We start from the raw sequence: 15,462 nt of genomic DNA, 5'->3' as shown, positions 1-15,462 counted from the left end.
TTCTCTCCCTCTCTACCCCTCTCTCCCCCTCCTCTCCCCTCTCTACCCCTCTCTCCCCCTCTCTCCCCCCTCTCTCTACCTCTCTCCCCCCTCTTTCTCCCCCTCTTTCTCCCCATCTCTCTCCCTCTCTCTCCCTTTCTCTCCCCCTTTCCTCCCCCTTTCTCTCCCCTTTCTCTCCCCCTTTCTCTCCCCCTTTCTCTCCCCCCTTTCTCTCCCCCTTTCTCTCCCCCTTTCTCTCCCCCTTTCTCTCCCCCTTTCTCTCCCCCTTTCTCTCCCCCTTTCTCTCCCCCTCTCTCTCCCCCTCTCCACCTTCTCTCCCCCTCTCTCTCCCCATCTCTCCCTCCCTCTCCCCCTCTCTCTCCCATCTCTCCCTCCATCTCTCCCCTTCTCTTCTCCCCCTCTCTCTCCTTCTCTCCCTCCCTCTCCCTCTCTCCCCTATCTATCTCTCCCGCTCTCTCTCTCTCTCTCTCTCTCTCCCTCTCTCTCCCCTTTTCTCTCACCCCATCTTTCTCCCCCTCTCTCTCCCTCTCTCTCCCTCTCTCTCCCTCTCTCTCCCCTCTCTCCCCCTCTCTCCCCCTCTCTCCCCCCTCTCTCCCCCCTCTCTCCCCCCTCTCTCTACTGTCTCCCCCTCTTTCTCCCCCTCTTTCTCCCCTTCTTTCTCCCCCTCTTTCTCCCCCTCTCTCTCCCTCTCTCTCTCCCTCTCTCCCCCTTTCTCTCCCCCTTTCTCTCCCCCTTTCTCTCCCCCTCTCTCTCCCTTCTCCCACCTCTCTCCCCCTCTCTCTCCCCATCTCTCCCCTCTCTCCCTCCCTCTCCCCCTCTCTCCCCATCTTTCCCTCCCTCTCCCTCCATCTCTCCCTCCATCTCTCCCTCCATCTCTCCCTTCTCTCTCCCCCTCTCTCTCTCCCCCCCTCTCTCTCTCCCCCTCTCTCTCTCCCCCTCTCTCTCTCCCCCTCTCTCTCTCCCTCTCTCTCTCTCCCTCTCTCTCCCCTTTTCTCTCACCCCATCTTTCTCCCCCTCTCCCTCCTGTCTCCCCACTCTCTCCCTCTCTCTCTCCCACCCTCTCTCCCCCCTCTCTCCCCCTCTACCTCCCCCTGTCTCTCCCCCCTCTCTCCCCCTCCTCCTTTCTCTCCCCCTCCCTCTCCCCCCACTCTCCCCATCTTTCACCCCCTCTCCCCCTCTCTGCCCCCTCTCACCCCCCCTCTCTCTCCCCCCCCTCTCTCTCCCCCACCTCTCTTCCCCCCCTCTCTCTTCCCCCCTCTCTCTGCCCCCCTCTCTCTCCCCCCTCTCTCGGTCCCCTCTCTCTCCCCTTCTCTCTCTCCCCCTCTCTCTTTGCCCCTCTCTCTCCCCCCCCCTCTCCCCCTCTCTCTCCCCCTCTCTCTCCCGCTCTCTCTCTCCACCTCTGTCTCCCCCTCACTCCCCCCTCTTTCCCTCTCTCCCTTCCCGTCTCTCCCCCACTTACTCTCTCTCCCCCTTCTCTCTCCCCCTCTCTCTCTCTCTGCCCTCTTTCTCTCTCCGCCCTCTCCCTCTCTCTCCCCCATCTCTCTCCCCCTCTCTCTCTCCCCCCCTTCTCTCTCACTCACTCTCACCCCCTCTCTCCTCTCTCTACCCCTCTCTCTTTCTCTCCCCTCTATCGATTCTCTCTCTCTCTCCCCCTCTCTCTCCCGTCTCTCTCTCACCCTCGCTCTCTCCCCCTCTCTCTCTCCCCCCTCTCTTTCCCCCCTCGCTCTCTCCCCCTCTCTCTTTCCCCCTCTCTCTTTCCCCCTCTCCCTTTCCCCCTCTCCCTTTCCCCCTCGCTCGCTCCCCCTCTCTCTCCCCCCTCTCTCTCCCCTCTCTCTCCCCTCTCTCTCTACCCCCTTCTCTCTCACTCACTCTCACCCCCTCCCTCTCCCCCCTCTCTCGGCCCACTCTCTCTCCCCTTCTCTCTCTTCCCTTCTCTCTCTTCCCTTCTCTCTCTTCCCTCTCTCTCTCCCCCTCCTCTCTCTCCCCCTCTCTCTCCCCCTCTCTCTCCCCCTCGCTCTCTCCCCCTCGCTCTCTCCCCCTCGCTCTCTCCCCCTCGCTCTGTCCCCCTCCCTCCCCCCTCTTTCTCCCCCCTTTTTCGGCCCCCTCTCTCTCCCCTTCTCTCTCCCTTCTCTCTCTCTCCCTTCTCTCTCTCTCCCCCACTCTCTCTCTCTCCCCTTCTCTCTCCCCACTCTCTCTCTCTCTCTTCCGCCCTCTCCCTCTCTCCCCCCCATCTCTCTCCCCCACTTCTCTCTCACTCACTCTCACCCCTCTCTACCCCTCTCTCTCTCTTTCCCCATCCTCTCTCCCCCTCCAAACCCCCCTCTCTATCTCTCCCCCCTCTCTCTTACCCTCTCTCTCTGCCCTTCTCTCTCTCTCCCCTCTCTCTTTCCCCCTCTCTCTCCCCCTCTCTCTCCCGCTCTCTCTCTCCCCCTCTCTTTCCCCCTCGCTCTCTCCCCCTCTTTCCCCCCCCTCTCTCCCCCTCTCTCTCCACCTCTCTCTCCCCCTCATTCCCCCTCTCCCCCCTCTCTCTCCCCCTCGCTCCCTCTCTCCCCCTATCTCTGCCCCTTCTCTCTCCCCTCTGTCTCTCCCCCCTCTCCTCCCCACTCCCTCTCTTCCCCCTTCTCTCTCTTCCCTTCTCTCTCTTCCCCTCTCTCTCTCCCCCTCTCTCTCTCCCCCTCTCTCTCCCCCCTCGCTCTCTCCCCCTCGCTCTCTCCCCCTCGCTCTCTCCCCCTCCTCCCCCCTCTTTCTCCCCCCTTTTTCGGCCCCCTCTCTCTCCCCTTCTCTCTCTCCCTTCTCTCTCTCTCCCCCACTCTCTCTCTCTCCCCCTTCTCTCTCCCCACTCTCTCTCTCTCTCTCTCCGCCCTCTCCCTCTCTCCCCCCCATCTCTCTCCCCCACTTCTCTCTCACTCACTCTCACCCCCTCTCTACCCCTCTCTCTCTTTCCCCATCCCTCTCTCCCCCTCCAAACCCCCCTCTCTATCTCTCCCCCCTCTCTCTTACCCTCTCTCTCTGCCCTTCTCTCTCTCTCCCCTCTCTCTTTCCCCCTCTCTCTCCCCCTCTCTCTCCCGCTCTCTCTCTCCCCCTCTCTTTCCCCCTCGCTCTCTCCCCCTCTTCCCCCCCCCTCTCTCTCCCCTCTCTCTCCCCCTCGCTCCCTCTCTCCCCCTATCTCTGCCCCTTCTCTCTCCCCTCTGTCTCTCCCCCCTCTCCTCCCCACTCCCTCTCTTCCCCCCTCTCTCTCTTCCCCCCTCTCTCTCTTCCCCCCTCTCTCTCTTCCCCCCTCTCTCTCTTCCCCCTCTCTCTCTTCCCCACTCTCTCTCTTCCCCACTCTCTCACTTCCCCACTCTGTCACCCCCTCCCCCTCACAGGGGCCTGACTGATATCAATGCTCTCCGTCCCTTCATCCACCTCCGATATGTGGACGTGTCGTCGAATTACCTGCATGACATCTCTCCCCTCGCCAACCTGAGCCACCTCCTGTGGCTGTGTGCCGACGAGAACTCCCTCACCAGTGCCTACGTGGAGGAGCTGCCCTTCCTCCAGGTGATGAGCCTGGCCAAGAACCGCATCCGGGACACGGAGGGCATCAGCCATCCACTGCTGGAATCTCTGAACCTGACAGGTGAGCCCTCCTGCGCCAATCACAGCACGCTCCTGAATCCTCCACTCGCTCCCAAACCTGCACTGAGTGCTGCTGGAGGGCACAGAGTGTGAAGAAGGGATTTGGTGAGTGGGGGAGTTTGGTGAGGGGGAGTTTGGTGAGGGGGGGGGGGAGATTGGTGAGTGGGGGAGTTCGGTGACCAGGCGAACTAACCACAGCTCACTGCCGAGCACTCTCCGCTCACTGCCCAACCTGCACTGAGTGCTGGTGAAGGCCACAGAGTGTGAAGCAGGGAGTTTGCTGAGTGAGGGAGTTTGGTGAAGAGGGGAAGTATAAATTAATGAAGGGAAAAGAAGTTTAATTAAATTAACGCAATAAAGATGAGGGTCAGTGTGTGTGGGACCCGTACCCCAGTGAGAGTCAGTGTGTGTGGGATCCGTACCCCAGTGAGAGTCAGTGTGTGTGGGTCCCGTACCTAAGTGAGTGTCAGCACTCAGTGGGTCAGGAGGGAGCGATTGGAGGTTAGTTTAGCATTGATTTATTTATCCTCTTTCTCTCCCTTGCTCAGGGAACCAGATCCGAGAGGTCTCTGGGCTCGACTCACACAAACTCACCCGACTTCAAACGATCGAACTGCGAGGAAACATGCTGGAGACAACAGCAGGGATTAACATAGCAAGCCTGAAAAATCTCTACTTGGTAAGCGGGAAGATATCGGAAAGATTGGCCGAGGCGGGGGTGGGGGGGGAGCGTTAATTTTCAGGTCGCCGGTCGGGGTCACGGTGCCGGTCAGAGATCAGGGCCAGGGGGTCACCGTGCAGGACAGGTGGCGGCGGAAGGGTCGAGGGTCATTGTGCACCACAGGGTCACGCTGCTGCCCTCTGAATGCACCGTTTGGGCCTCCTAGTCTAAGGGAGTTTGGTGAGTGAGGGAGTTTGGTGAGTGAGAGAGTTTGGTGAATGAGAGAGTTTGGTGGCGGGGCACCATGAATGAATTCATTAAGCACTCCCGAACTCTCCGCTCGCTGCAGATTCCTTGCCCTAGAGGGAGGTTCATTAGACTGGTTCCTGGGATGCCCCATGAGGAGACAAGGTTGTTTACCCCCCTGACTGGGGAATCCAGAACAAGGGTCCAAGATAAAGGGTAGCGGACCGAGGCGACTCAAACGCCGAAACCCACCTCCCCTCGTCCCTTTCTCACTCTCTCTGCATCCGTACGACAGGCAGGCAACAACATCAACAAGATCCAGGGCCTGGAGGGTCTCGTCAACCTCCAGACTCTACACCTCCGGGACAACCACCTCGAGACACTACGTGGATTTTCCGCCACGATGGCCTCGCTGCAGTACCTTAACATCAGGTAGGCGACATTGCGCAATACCTGCAGCACAGAAAGAGGCCGCCCAGCCCCCAGCCGGTGTTACACTCCGCTCCGCAGCACACACGCGAGCCTCCTCCTGCGCACCCCCCCCCGCCCCCTCTGTCCCACCCTCACCCACATCTCCTTCCGTTCCTCTCTCCCTCATCTCTTTATCTGGCTTTTCGTGCGGCACTCCCTCAGTACTGACCATCTGACAGTGCGGCACTCCCTCAGTACTGCCCCTCCGACAGTGCGGCACTCCCTCAGTACTGATCCTCCGACAGTGCGGCGCTCCCTCAGTACTGATCCTCCGACAGTGCGGCACTCCCTCAGTACTGACCCTCCGACAGCACGGCGCTCCCTCAGTACTGACCCTCCGACAGCACGGCGCTCCCTCAGTACTGACCCCCCGACAGTGCGGCACTCCCTCAGTAATGACCCTACGACAGTGCGGCGCTCCCTCAGTACTGATCCTCCGACAGTGCGGCACTCCCTCAGTACTGACCCTCCGACAGCACGGCGCTCCCTCAGTACTGACCCTCCGACAGCACGGCGCTCCCTCAGTACTGACCCTCCGACAGTGCGGCGCTCCCTCAGTACTGACCCCCCGACAGTGCAGCACTCCCTCAGTACTGACCCTGCGACAGCGCGGCACTCCCTTAGTACTGACCCTCCGACAGCGCGGCGCTCCCTCAGTACTGACCCTCCGACAGCACGGCGCTCCCTCAGTACTGACCCTGCGACAGCGCGGCACTCCCTCAGTACTGACCCTCCGACAGCACGGCGCTCCCTCAGTACTGACTCTCCGACAGTGCGGCGCTCCCTTAGTACTGACCCTCCGACAGCACGGCGCTCCCTCAGTACTGACCCTCCGACAGTGCGGCGCTCCCTCAGTACTGACCCTCCGACAGCACGGCGCTCCCTCAGTACTGACCCTCTGACAGTGCGGCACTCCCTCAGTACTGACCCTCCGACAGCACGGCGCTCCCTCAGTACTGACCCTCCGACAGTGCGGCGCTCCCTCAGTACTGACCCTCCGACAGTGCGGCGCTCCCTCAGTACTGACCCTCCGACAGCGCGGCGCTCCCTCAGTACTGACCCTCCGACAGTGCGGCGCTCCCTCAGTACTGACCCTCCCACAGTGCGGCGCTCCCTCAGTACTGACCCTCCGACAGTGCGGCGCTCCCTCAGTACTGACCCTCCGACAGTGCAGCGCTCCCTCAATACTGACCCTCCCACAGTGCGGCGCTCCCTCCTATGTCTGTCTGCCATGGGTCTCTCACTCTGTGTCTCTTCCTCAGGGGGAATCTCATTGTGAAGATCCAGGAACTGAAGCATCTACAGTGCCTGCCAGCTCTCCGAGCCCTCGTCATTACAGGTAGGGCCTGGGAGGATGTGTATTGAGTGGGGGGGAGGGGGTCGCGGTGGGCAGGTCCAACCGGTTCGAGGCCTGGGCTCGGCCCACATGCGCCCGTTTCGGGCCCTGCACCAGGCTGAATCCCCGCCCGCGCCTAAACTCCCCGACACGGCCAAAACTCATCGGATCCCCCCCTTCCAACGCCCTCTCCTCTCTTCCCCCCCCCCCCCCCCTACAGAGAACCCCTGCACGGAAGAGGATTCCTACCGACTGGAGACGCTGATCCTGCTCCGTAAACTCGAGCGCCTGGACAAGGACACCTTCAACGCCGACGACCGCTACGAGGCAGATGAGGTTCAGAGGCAGCGACAGAACGACGAGGAGGAAGGAGAGGTGAGGAGGGGGTGCGGGTTGTGCAGCAGGGGGGACGGAAATGGGCCCGGGCTGTTGTTATTGGGCGAGGGGCAGCAGTCGGGGGTGTTCGAGGTGCGAGAGGCGGTAGGGAACTCGCCCGCGCTGTGCCTCATCCCGCCCGAATTGAGTATCATTGGCCGCAGGGCCCACCCTTCCCTCCCGGGGTAGGAGCTCCACTCCGGCAGGAAGGGTCTACCCGCAACCCTGCTAACGCCCTAACCTTCTTGCCCCTTCTCCCTTCTTCACCCCCAACCCAGGCCAATGACGACCGGTCGTCCGGAATGGAGAGTGTCAGCTGAGCAGTCCTCCGCACCCGCCCCCCAGGAGCGAGAGAATGAACGAGGACGAGCGGGACAGAGACGAGAGGGAGACGGAGAGCACCCGGAGGCGTCCCCTCTGACGAGGTCGGAGGTCTCCCGGCTTGGATCACGGAGCGGACTCCGCCGACAGGATTCGGCCGGCGAGTGGACAGGAGGGATGGACGTCTCGCAAGTGCTGCACTGTCTCACCTCCCCCCACTCCCCCACCCCGTATCCCTCACTCCCGCCGTCTCCCCGTATCCCTCACTCCCGCCGTCTCCCCGTATCCCTCCCTCCCACCGTCTCCCCATATCGCTCACTCCTGCCGTCTGCCCGTATCCCTCACTCCCGCCGTCTCCCCGTATCCCTCACTCCCGCAGTCTCCCCATCTTCCTCACTCCCGCCGTCGACCCGTATCCCTCACTCCCGCAGTCTCCCAATATCCCTCACTCCCACCTTCTACCCCATCCCTCACTCTCACCGTCTCCCCGTATCCCTCACTCCCGCCGTCTCCCCGTATCCCTCACTCCCGCAGTCTCCCCGTCTCCCTCACATCCGCCGCCTCCCTGTATCCCTCACTCCGACCTTCTCCCCATATCCCTCACTTCCGCCGTCTCCCCGTATCCCTTACTCCCACCGTCTCCCCGTATCCCTCACTTCCGCCGTCTCCCCGTATTCCTCACTCCCACTTTCTCCCCGTATCCCTCACTCCCGCCGTCTCCCCATATCCCTCACTCCTGCAGTCTCCCCATATTCCTCAATACGACCTTCTCCCTCCCTCCCATCGTCCCCCCTTATCCCTCACTCCCCACCATCTCCCCATATCCCTCACTCCCGCTGTCTCCCCACACCCCTCACTCCTGCCATCTCCCCATAACCCTCACTCCCACTGTCTCCCCATATCCCTCACTCCCACTGTCTTCCCATATCCCTCACTCCCGCCATCTCCCCGTATCCCTCATTCCCGCCTTCTCCCTGCATCCCTCACTCCCGCCGTCTCCCCATATTCCTCACTCCCGCCGTCTCCCCGAATCCCTCACTCCCGCCGTCTCCCCATATCCCTCACTCCCACCATCTCCCCATATCCCTCACTCCCACCTTCTCCCCCATCCCTCACTCTCACCTTCTCCCCATATCCCTCACTCCCGCTGTCTCCCCGTATCCCTCACTCCCACCATCCCACCGTATCCCTCACTCCCACCTTCTCCCCATATCCCTCACACCCGCCGTCTCCCCGTATCCCTCACTCCCGCCCTCTCTCCATAACCCTCACTCCTATCGTCTCCCGTATTCCTCACTCCCCCCTTATCCCTCACTCCCACCGTCCCCCCCTATCCCTCACTCTCACCTTCTCCCCATATCCCTCACTCCCGCCGTCTCCCCATATCCCTCACTCCCACCGTCTCCCCATATCCCTCACTCCCGCCATCTGCCCATATCCCTCACTCCCGCCATCTCCCCATATTCCTCACTCCCACCGTCTCGCCATATCCCTCACTCCCGCCATCTGCCCATATCCCTCACTCCCGCCATCTCCCCATATTCCTCACTCCCACCGTCTCGCCATATCCCTCACTCCCGCCATCTGCCCATATCCCTCACTCCCGCCATCTCCCCATATTCCTCACTCCCGCCATCTCCCCATATTCCCCACTCCCACCTTCTCCCCATATCCATCGCCCCCATCGTCTCCCCATATCCCTCACTCCTGCCATCTCCCCATATTCCTCACTCCCACCTTCTCCCCATATCCCTCACTCCCGCCATCTCCCCATATCCCTCACTCCGCCGTCTCCCCACATCCGTCACTCCCCACCTTCTCCCCCATCCCTGACTCTCACCTTCTCCCCGTATCCCTCACTCCTGCCGTCTCCCCGTACCCCTCACTCCCGCCCTCTCTCCATAACCCTCACTCCTACCGTCCCCCCGTATCCCTCACTCCCACCTTCTCCCCAAATCTCTTACTCCCGCCGTCTCCCCGTATCCCTCACTCCTGCCCTCTCCACATAACCCTCACTCCAATCATCTCCCCATATTCCTTACTCCCACCTTCTCCCCATATCCCTCACTCCCGCCATCTCCCCATATTCCTCACTCCCACCCTCTCGCCATATCCATCGCTCCCACCTTCTCCCCGTATCCATCGCCCCCACCTTCTCCCCATATCCCTCACTCCCACCTTCTCCTCGTATCCGTCACTCCCACCGTCTCCCCGTATTCCTCACTCCCACCGTCTCCCTCACTCCCGCCGTCTCCCTCTCTTCCTCCCTCCACTGTCTCCCCATATTCCACCCTCGGCTGTCTCCCCATATCCCTCACATGCCGTCTCCCCATATCCCTCACTCCGCCGTCTCCCCACATCCCTCACTCCCCACCTTCTCCCCCATCCCTCACTCTCACCTTCACCCCATATCCTTCACTCCCGCTGTCTCCCCATATCCCTCACTCCCACCATCTCACCGTATCCCTCACTCCCACCTTCTCCCCACATCCCTCACTCCCCACCTTCTCCCCCATCCCTCACTCTCACCTTCTCCCCATATCACTCACTCCCGCTATCACTCCCGCCGTCTCCCCATATCCCTCACTCCCACTCTCTCCCCATATCACTCAGTCCCCATCGTCTCCCCATATACCTAACTCTCACCCCATATCCCTCACTCTCACCTTTTCCTCATATCCCTCACTTCCGCCTCCTTCCCACATCCTTCACTCCTGCCTCCTCCCTATATCCCTCATTCCCACTGTCTCCCCGTGTCCCTCACTCCCGCCGTCTCCCCATATCCCTAACTCCCGCCTTCTCCCCGTATCCCTCACTCCCACCGTCTCCCCATATCCCTCATTCCCACCGTCTCCCCGTATCCCTCACTCCCGCCTTCTCCCCGTACCCCTCACTCCCGCCGTCTCCCCATATCCCTCACTCCCACTCTCTCCCCATGTCCCTCACTCCCACTCTCTCCCCATATCACTCAGTCCCCATTGTCTCTCCATATCCCTCACTCCCGCCTTCTCCCCGTTCCACTCACTCCCACTCTCTCCCCATATACCTCGCTCTCACTCTCTCCCCATATCCCTCACTCTCACCTTTTCCCCATATCCCTCACTTCCGCCTCCTTCCCACATCCCTCACTCCTGCCTTCTCCCCATATACCTCACTCCCACTCTCTCCCCATATACCTCACTCTCACTCTCTCCCCATATCCCTCACTCTCACCTTTTCCCCATATCCCTCACTTCCGCCTCCTTCCCACATCCCTCACTCCCGCCTCCTCCCCATATCCCTCATTCCCACCATCTCCCCGTATTCCTCACTCCCGCCTCCTCCCCGTATCCCTCACTTCCGCCTCCTCCCCGTATCCCTCACTTACGCCTCCTCCCCGTATCCCTCACTCCTGCCGTCTCCCCGTATCCCTCACTCCCGCTCTCTCTCCATAACCCTCACTCCTACCGTCCCCCCGTATCCCTCACTCCCACCTTCTCCCCATATCCCTTACTCCCGCCGTCTCCCCGTATCCCTCACTCCTGCCCTCTCCACATAACCCTCACTCCAATCATCTCCCCGTATTCCTCACTCCCACCTTCTCCCCATATCCCTCACTCCCGCCATCTCCCCATATTCCTCACTCCCACCCTCTCGCCATATCCATCGATCCCTCCCTCCCATCGTCCCCCCTTATCCCTCACTCCCCACCATCTCCCCATATCCCTCACTCCCGCTGTCTCCCCACACCCCTCACTCCTGCCATCTCCCCATAACCCTCACTCCCACTGTCTCCCCATATCCCTCACTCCCACTGTCTTCCCATATCCCTCACTCCCGCCATCTCCCCGTATCCCTCACTCCGACCTTCTCCCCGTATCCCTCACTTCCGCCGTCTCCCCGTATCCCTTACTCCCACCGTCTCCCCGTATCCCTCACTTCCGCCGTCTCCCCGTATTCCTCACTCCCACTTTCTCCCCGTATCCCTCACTCCCGCCGTCTCCCCATATCCCTCACTCCTGCAGTCTCCCCATATTCCTCAATACGACCTTCTCCCTCCCTCCCATCGTCCCCCCTTATCCCTCACTCCCCACCATCTCCCCATATCCCTCACTCCCGCTGTCTCCCCACACCCCTCACTCCTGCCATCTCCCCATAACCCTCACTCCCACTGTCTCCCCATATCCCTCACTCCCACTGTCTTCCCATATCCCTCACTCCCGCCATCTCCCCGTATCCCTCATTCCCGCCTTCTCCCTGCATCCCTCACTCCCGCCGTCTCCCCATATTCCTCACTCCCGCCGTCTCCCCGTATCCCTCACTCCCGCCGTCTCCCCATATCCCTCACTCCCACCATCTCCCCATATCCCTCACTCCCACCTTCTCCCCCATCCCTCACTCTCACCTTCTCCCCATATCCCTCACTCCAGCTGTCTCCCCGTATCCCTCACTCCCACCATCCCACCGTATCCCTCACTCCCACCTTCTCCCCATATCCCTCACACCCGCCGTCTCCCCGTATCCCTCACTCCCGCCCTCTCTCCATAACCCTCACTCCTATCGTCTCCCGTATTCCTCACTCCCCCCTTATCCCTCACTCCCACCGTCCCCCCCTATCCCTCACTCCCGCCATCTCCCCAGATTCCTCACTCCCGCCATCTCCCCATATTCCCCACTCCCACCTTCTCCCCATATCCATCGCCCCCATCGTCTCACCATATCCCTCACTCCTGCCATCTCCCCATATTCCTCACTCCCCACCTTCTCCCCCATCCCTGACTCTCACCTTCTCCCCGTATCCCTCACTCCTGCCGTCTCCCCGTACCCCTCACTCCCGCCCTCTCTCCATAGCCCTCACTCCTACCATCCCCCCGTATCCCTCACTCCCACCTTCTCCCCACATCCCTCACTCCCCACCTTCTCCCCCATCCCTCACTCTCACCTTCTCCCCATATCACTCACTCCCGCTATCACTCCCGCCGTCTCCCCATATCCCTCACTCCCACTCTCTCCCCATATCACTCAGTCCCCATCGTCTCCCCATATACCTAACTCTCACCCCATATCCCTCACTCTCACCTTCTCCCCATATCCCTCACTCCCACTGTCTCCCCGTGTCCCTCACTCCCGCCGCCTCCCCGTATCCCTAACTCCCATCTTCTCCCCGTATCCCTCACTCTCACCGTCTCCCCATATCCCTCACTCCCACTCTCTCCCCATGTCCCTCACTCCCACTCTCTCCCCATATCACTCAGTCCCCATTGTCTCTCCATATCCCTCACTCCCGCCTTCTCCCCGTTGCACTCACTCCCACTCTCTCCCCATATACCTCGCTCTCACTCTCTCCCCATATCCCTCACTCTCACCTTTTCCCCATATCCCTCACTTCCGCCTCCTTCCCACATCCCTCACTCCTGCCTTCTCCCCATTACCTCACTCCCACTCTCTCCCCATATACCTCACTCTCACTCTCTCCCCATATCCCTCACTCTCACCTTTTCCCCATATCCCTCACATCCGCCTCCTTCCCACATCCCTCACTCCCGCCTCCTCCCCATATCCCTCATTCCCACCATCTCCCCGTATTCCTCACTCCCGCCTCCTCCCCGTATTCCTCACTCCCGCCTCCTCCCCGTATCCCTCACTTCCGCCTCCTCCCCGTATCCCTCACTTACGCCTCCTCCCCGTATCCCTCACTCCTGCCGTCTCCCCGTATCCCTCACTCCCGCCCTCTCTCCATAACCCTCACTCCTACCGTCCCCCCGTATCCCTCACTCCCACCTTCTCCCCATATCCCTTACTCCCGCCGTCTCCCCGTATCCCTCACTCCTGCCCTCTCCACATAACCCTCACTCCAATCATCTCCCCGTATTCCTCACTCCCACCTTCTCCCCATATCCCTCACTCCCGCCATCTCCCCATATTCCTCACTCCCACCCTCTCGCCATATCCATCGATCCCACCTTCTCCCCGTATCCATCGCCCCCACCTTCTCCCCATATCCCTCACTCCCATCTTCTCCTCGTATCCGTCACTCCCACCGTCTCCCCGTATTCCTCACTCCCACCGTCTCCCTCACTCCCGCCGTCTCCCCATATTCCACCCACGGCTGTCTCCCCATATCCCTCACATGCCGTCTCCCCATATCCCTCACTCCGCCGTCTCCCCACATCCCTCACTCCCCACCTTCTCCCCCATCCCTCACTCTCACCTTCTCCCCATATCCCTCACTCCCGCTGTCTCCCCATATCCCTCACTCCCACCATCTCACCGTATCCCTCACTCCCACCTTCTCCCCACATCCCTCACTCCCCACCTTCTCCCCCATCCCTCACTCTCACCTTCTCCCCATATCACTCACTCCCGCTATCTCCCCATATCCTTCACTCCCGCCGTCTCCCCATATCCCTCACTCCCACCGCCTCCCCATAACCCTCACTCCCACTCTCTCCCCATAACCCTCACTCCCACTCTCTCCCCATATCCCTCACTCCCACTCTCTCCCCATAACACTCAGTCCCCATCGTCTCCCCATATACCTCACTCTCACCCCATATCCCTCACTCTCACCTTTTCCTCATATCCCTCACTTCCGCCTCCTTCCCACATCCCTCACTCCTGCCTCCTCCCCATATCCCTCATTCCCACTGTCTCCCCGTGTCCCTCACTCCCGCCGTCTCCCCGTATCCCTAACTCCCGCCTTCTCCCCGTATCCCTCTCTCCCACCGTCTCCCCCTATCCCTCACTCCCGCCTTCTCCCCGTATCCCTCACTCCCACCGTCTCCCCATATCCCTCACTCCCGCCTTCTCCCCGTATCCCTCACTCCCGCCTTCTCCCCGTATCCCTCACTCCCACCATCTCCCCATATCCCTCACTCCCGCCTTCTCCCCGTACCCCTCACTCCCGCCGTCTCCCCATATCCCTCACTCCCGCCTTCTCCCCGTACCCCTCACTCCCGCCGTCTCCCCATATCCCTCACTCCCACTCTCTCCCCATATCCCTCACTCTCACTCTCTCCCCATATCACTCAGTCCCCATCGTCTCTCCATATCCCTCACTCCCGCCTTCTCCCCGTACCCCTCACTCCCACTCTCTCCCCATATACCTCACTCTCACTCTCTCCCCATATCCCTCACTCTCACCTTTTCCCCATATCCCTCACTTCCGCCTCCTTCACACATCCCTCACACCCGCCTCCTCCCCATATCCCTTATTCCCACCATCTCCCCTTATTCCTCACTCCCGCCTCCTCCCCGTATTCCTCACTCCCGCCTCCTCCCCGTATCCCTCACTTCCGCCTCCTCCCCGTATCCCTCACTCCTGCCGTCTCCTCGTATCCCTCACACCCGCCCTCTCTCCATAACCCTCACTCCTACCGTCTCCCCGTATCCTCACTCCCACCTTCTCCCTCACTCTCACCGTCCCCCCTTATCCCTCACACCCACCATCCCCCCTAATCCCTCACTCCCACCATCCCCCCTTATCCCTCACTCCCACCTCCTCCCCATATCCCTCACTCGCACTCTCTCCCCATATCCCTCACTCCCACTCTCTCCCCATATCACTCAGTCCCCATTGTCTCTCCATATCCTTCACTCACACCGTGTCCCCATATACCTCACTCCCACCTTCTCCCCGTATCCCTCACTCCCGCCGTCTCCCCGTATCCCTCACTCCCGCCGTCTCCCCGTATCCCTCACTCCCGCCGTCTCCCCGTATCCCTCACTCCCGCAGTCTCCCCGTATCCCTCACTCCCAGCTTCTCCCCATATCCCTCACTTCCGCTGTCTGCCCGTATCCCTCACTCCCACTTTCTCCCCATATCCCTCACTCCCGCCGTCTCCACATATCCCTCACTCCTGCAGTCTCCCCGTATTCCTCAATACGAACTTCTCTCTCACTCCCACCGTCCCCCCTTATCCCTCACTCCCCACCATCTCCCCATAACCCTCACTCCCGCTGTCTCCCCGATTTCCTCATCCCACCGTCTCATAAAATATCCCTCACTCCCGCCGTCTCCCCGTATCCCTCACTCCTGCCGTCTCCCTGTATCCCTCACTCCCGCCGTCTCCCCGTATCCCTCACTCCCATCGTCTCCCCGTATCCCTCACTCCCGCCGTCTCCCCGTATCCCTCACTTCCGCCTTCTCCCCGTATCCCTTACTCCCACCGTCTCCCCATATCCCTCACTCCCGCCGTCTCCCCGTATCCCTCACTCCCGCCTTCTCCCCGAATCCCTCACTCCCACCATCTCCCCATATCCCTCACTCCCGCCGTCTCCCCATATCCCTCACTCCCACCTTCTCCCCGTATCCCTCACTCCCACCTTATACCCGTATCCTTCACTCCCACCTTCTCTCCGTATCCCTCACTCCCACCTTCTCCTCGTATCCCTCACTCCCACCATCTCCCCCTTTACCCACACTCCCACCATCTCCCCATATCCCTCACTCCCA

General features: G+C 61.0%; 2 protein-coding genes across 2 annotated transcripts in view; both read left to right on the top strand.

Moving 5' to 3' along the window:
* LOC137363819 (leucine-rich repeat-containing protein 23-like) overlaps positions 1 to 7,244 on the top strand; it is a 7,609-nt gene extending 365 nt beyond the window's left edge. Inside the window, exons 2-7 of the mRNA XM_068027378.1 lie at positions 3,366 to 3,619; positions 4,167 to 4,297; positions 4,821 to 4,957; positions 6,259 to 6,335; positions 6,553 to 6,707; positions 6,986 to 7,244. Coding sequence (XP_067883479.1) covers positions 3,366 to 3,619; positions 4,167 to 4,297; positions 4,821 to 4,957; positions 6,259 to 6,335; positions 6,553 to 6,707; positions 6,986 to 7,027 — 796 coding nt within the window. The 3' untranslated portion in view covers positions 7,028 to 7,244. The remainder of the gene's footprint in view (positions 1 to 3,365; positions 3,620 to 4,166; positions 4,298 to 4,820; positions 4,958 to 6,258; positions 6,336 to 6,552; positions 6,708 to 6,985) is intronic.
* Positions 7,063 to 15,462, top strand: part of LOC137363818 (uncharacterized) — a 25,124-nt gene continuing 16,724 nt past the window's right edge. The window contains exon 1 of the mRNA XM_068027377.1: positions 7,063 to 7,115. Within this exon, the coding sequence (XP_067883478.1) occupies positions 7,063 to 7,115 (53 nt within the window). The remainder of the gene's footprint in view (positions 7,116 to 15,462) is intronic.

The sequence above is a fragment of the Heterodontus francisci genome, unplaced genomic scaffold (assembly GCF_036365525.1).
Source record: "Heterodontus francisci isolate sHetFra1 unplaced genomic scaffold, sHetFra1.hap1 HAP1_SCAFFOLD_772, whole genome shotgun sequence".
NCBI classification, from domain to species: Eukaryota; Metazoa; Chordata; class Chondrichthyes; order Heterodontiformes; family Heterodontidae; genus Heterodontus; species Heterodontus francisci.
Note: the sequence above shows the minus strand (reverse complement) of the source record. Positions and strands in the feature narration are given on the sequence as shown.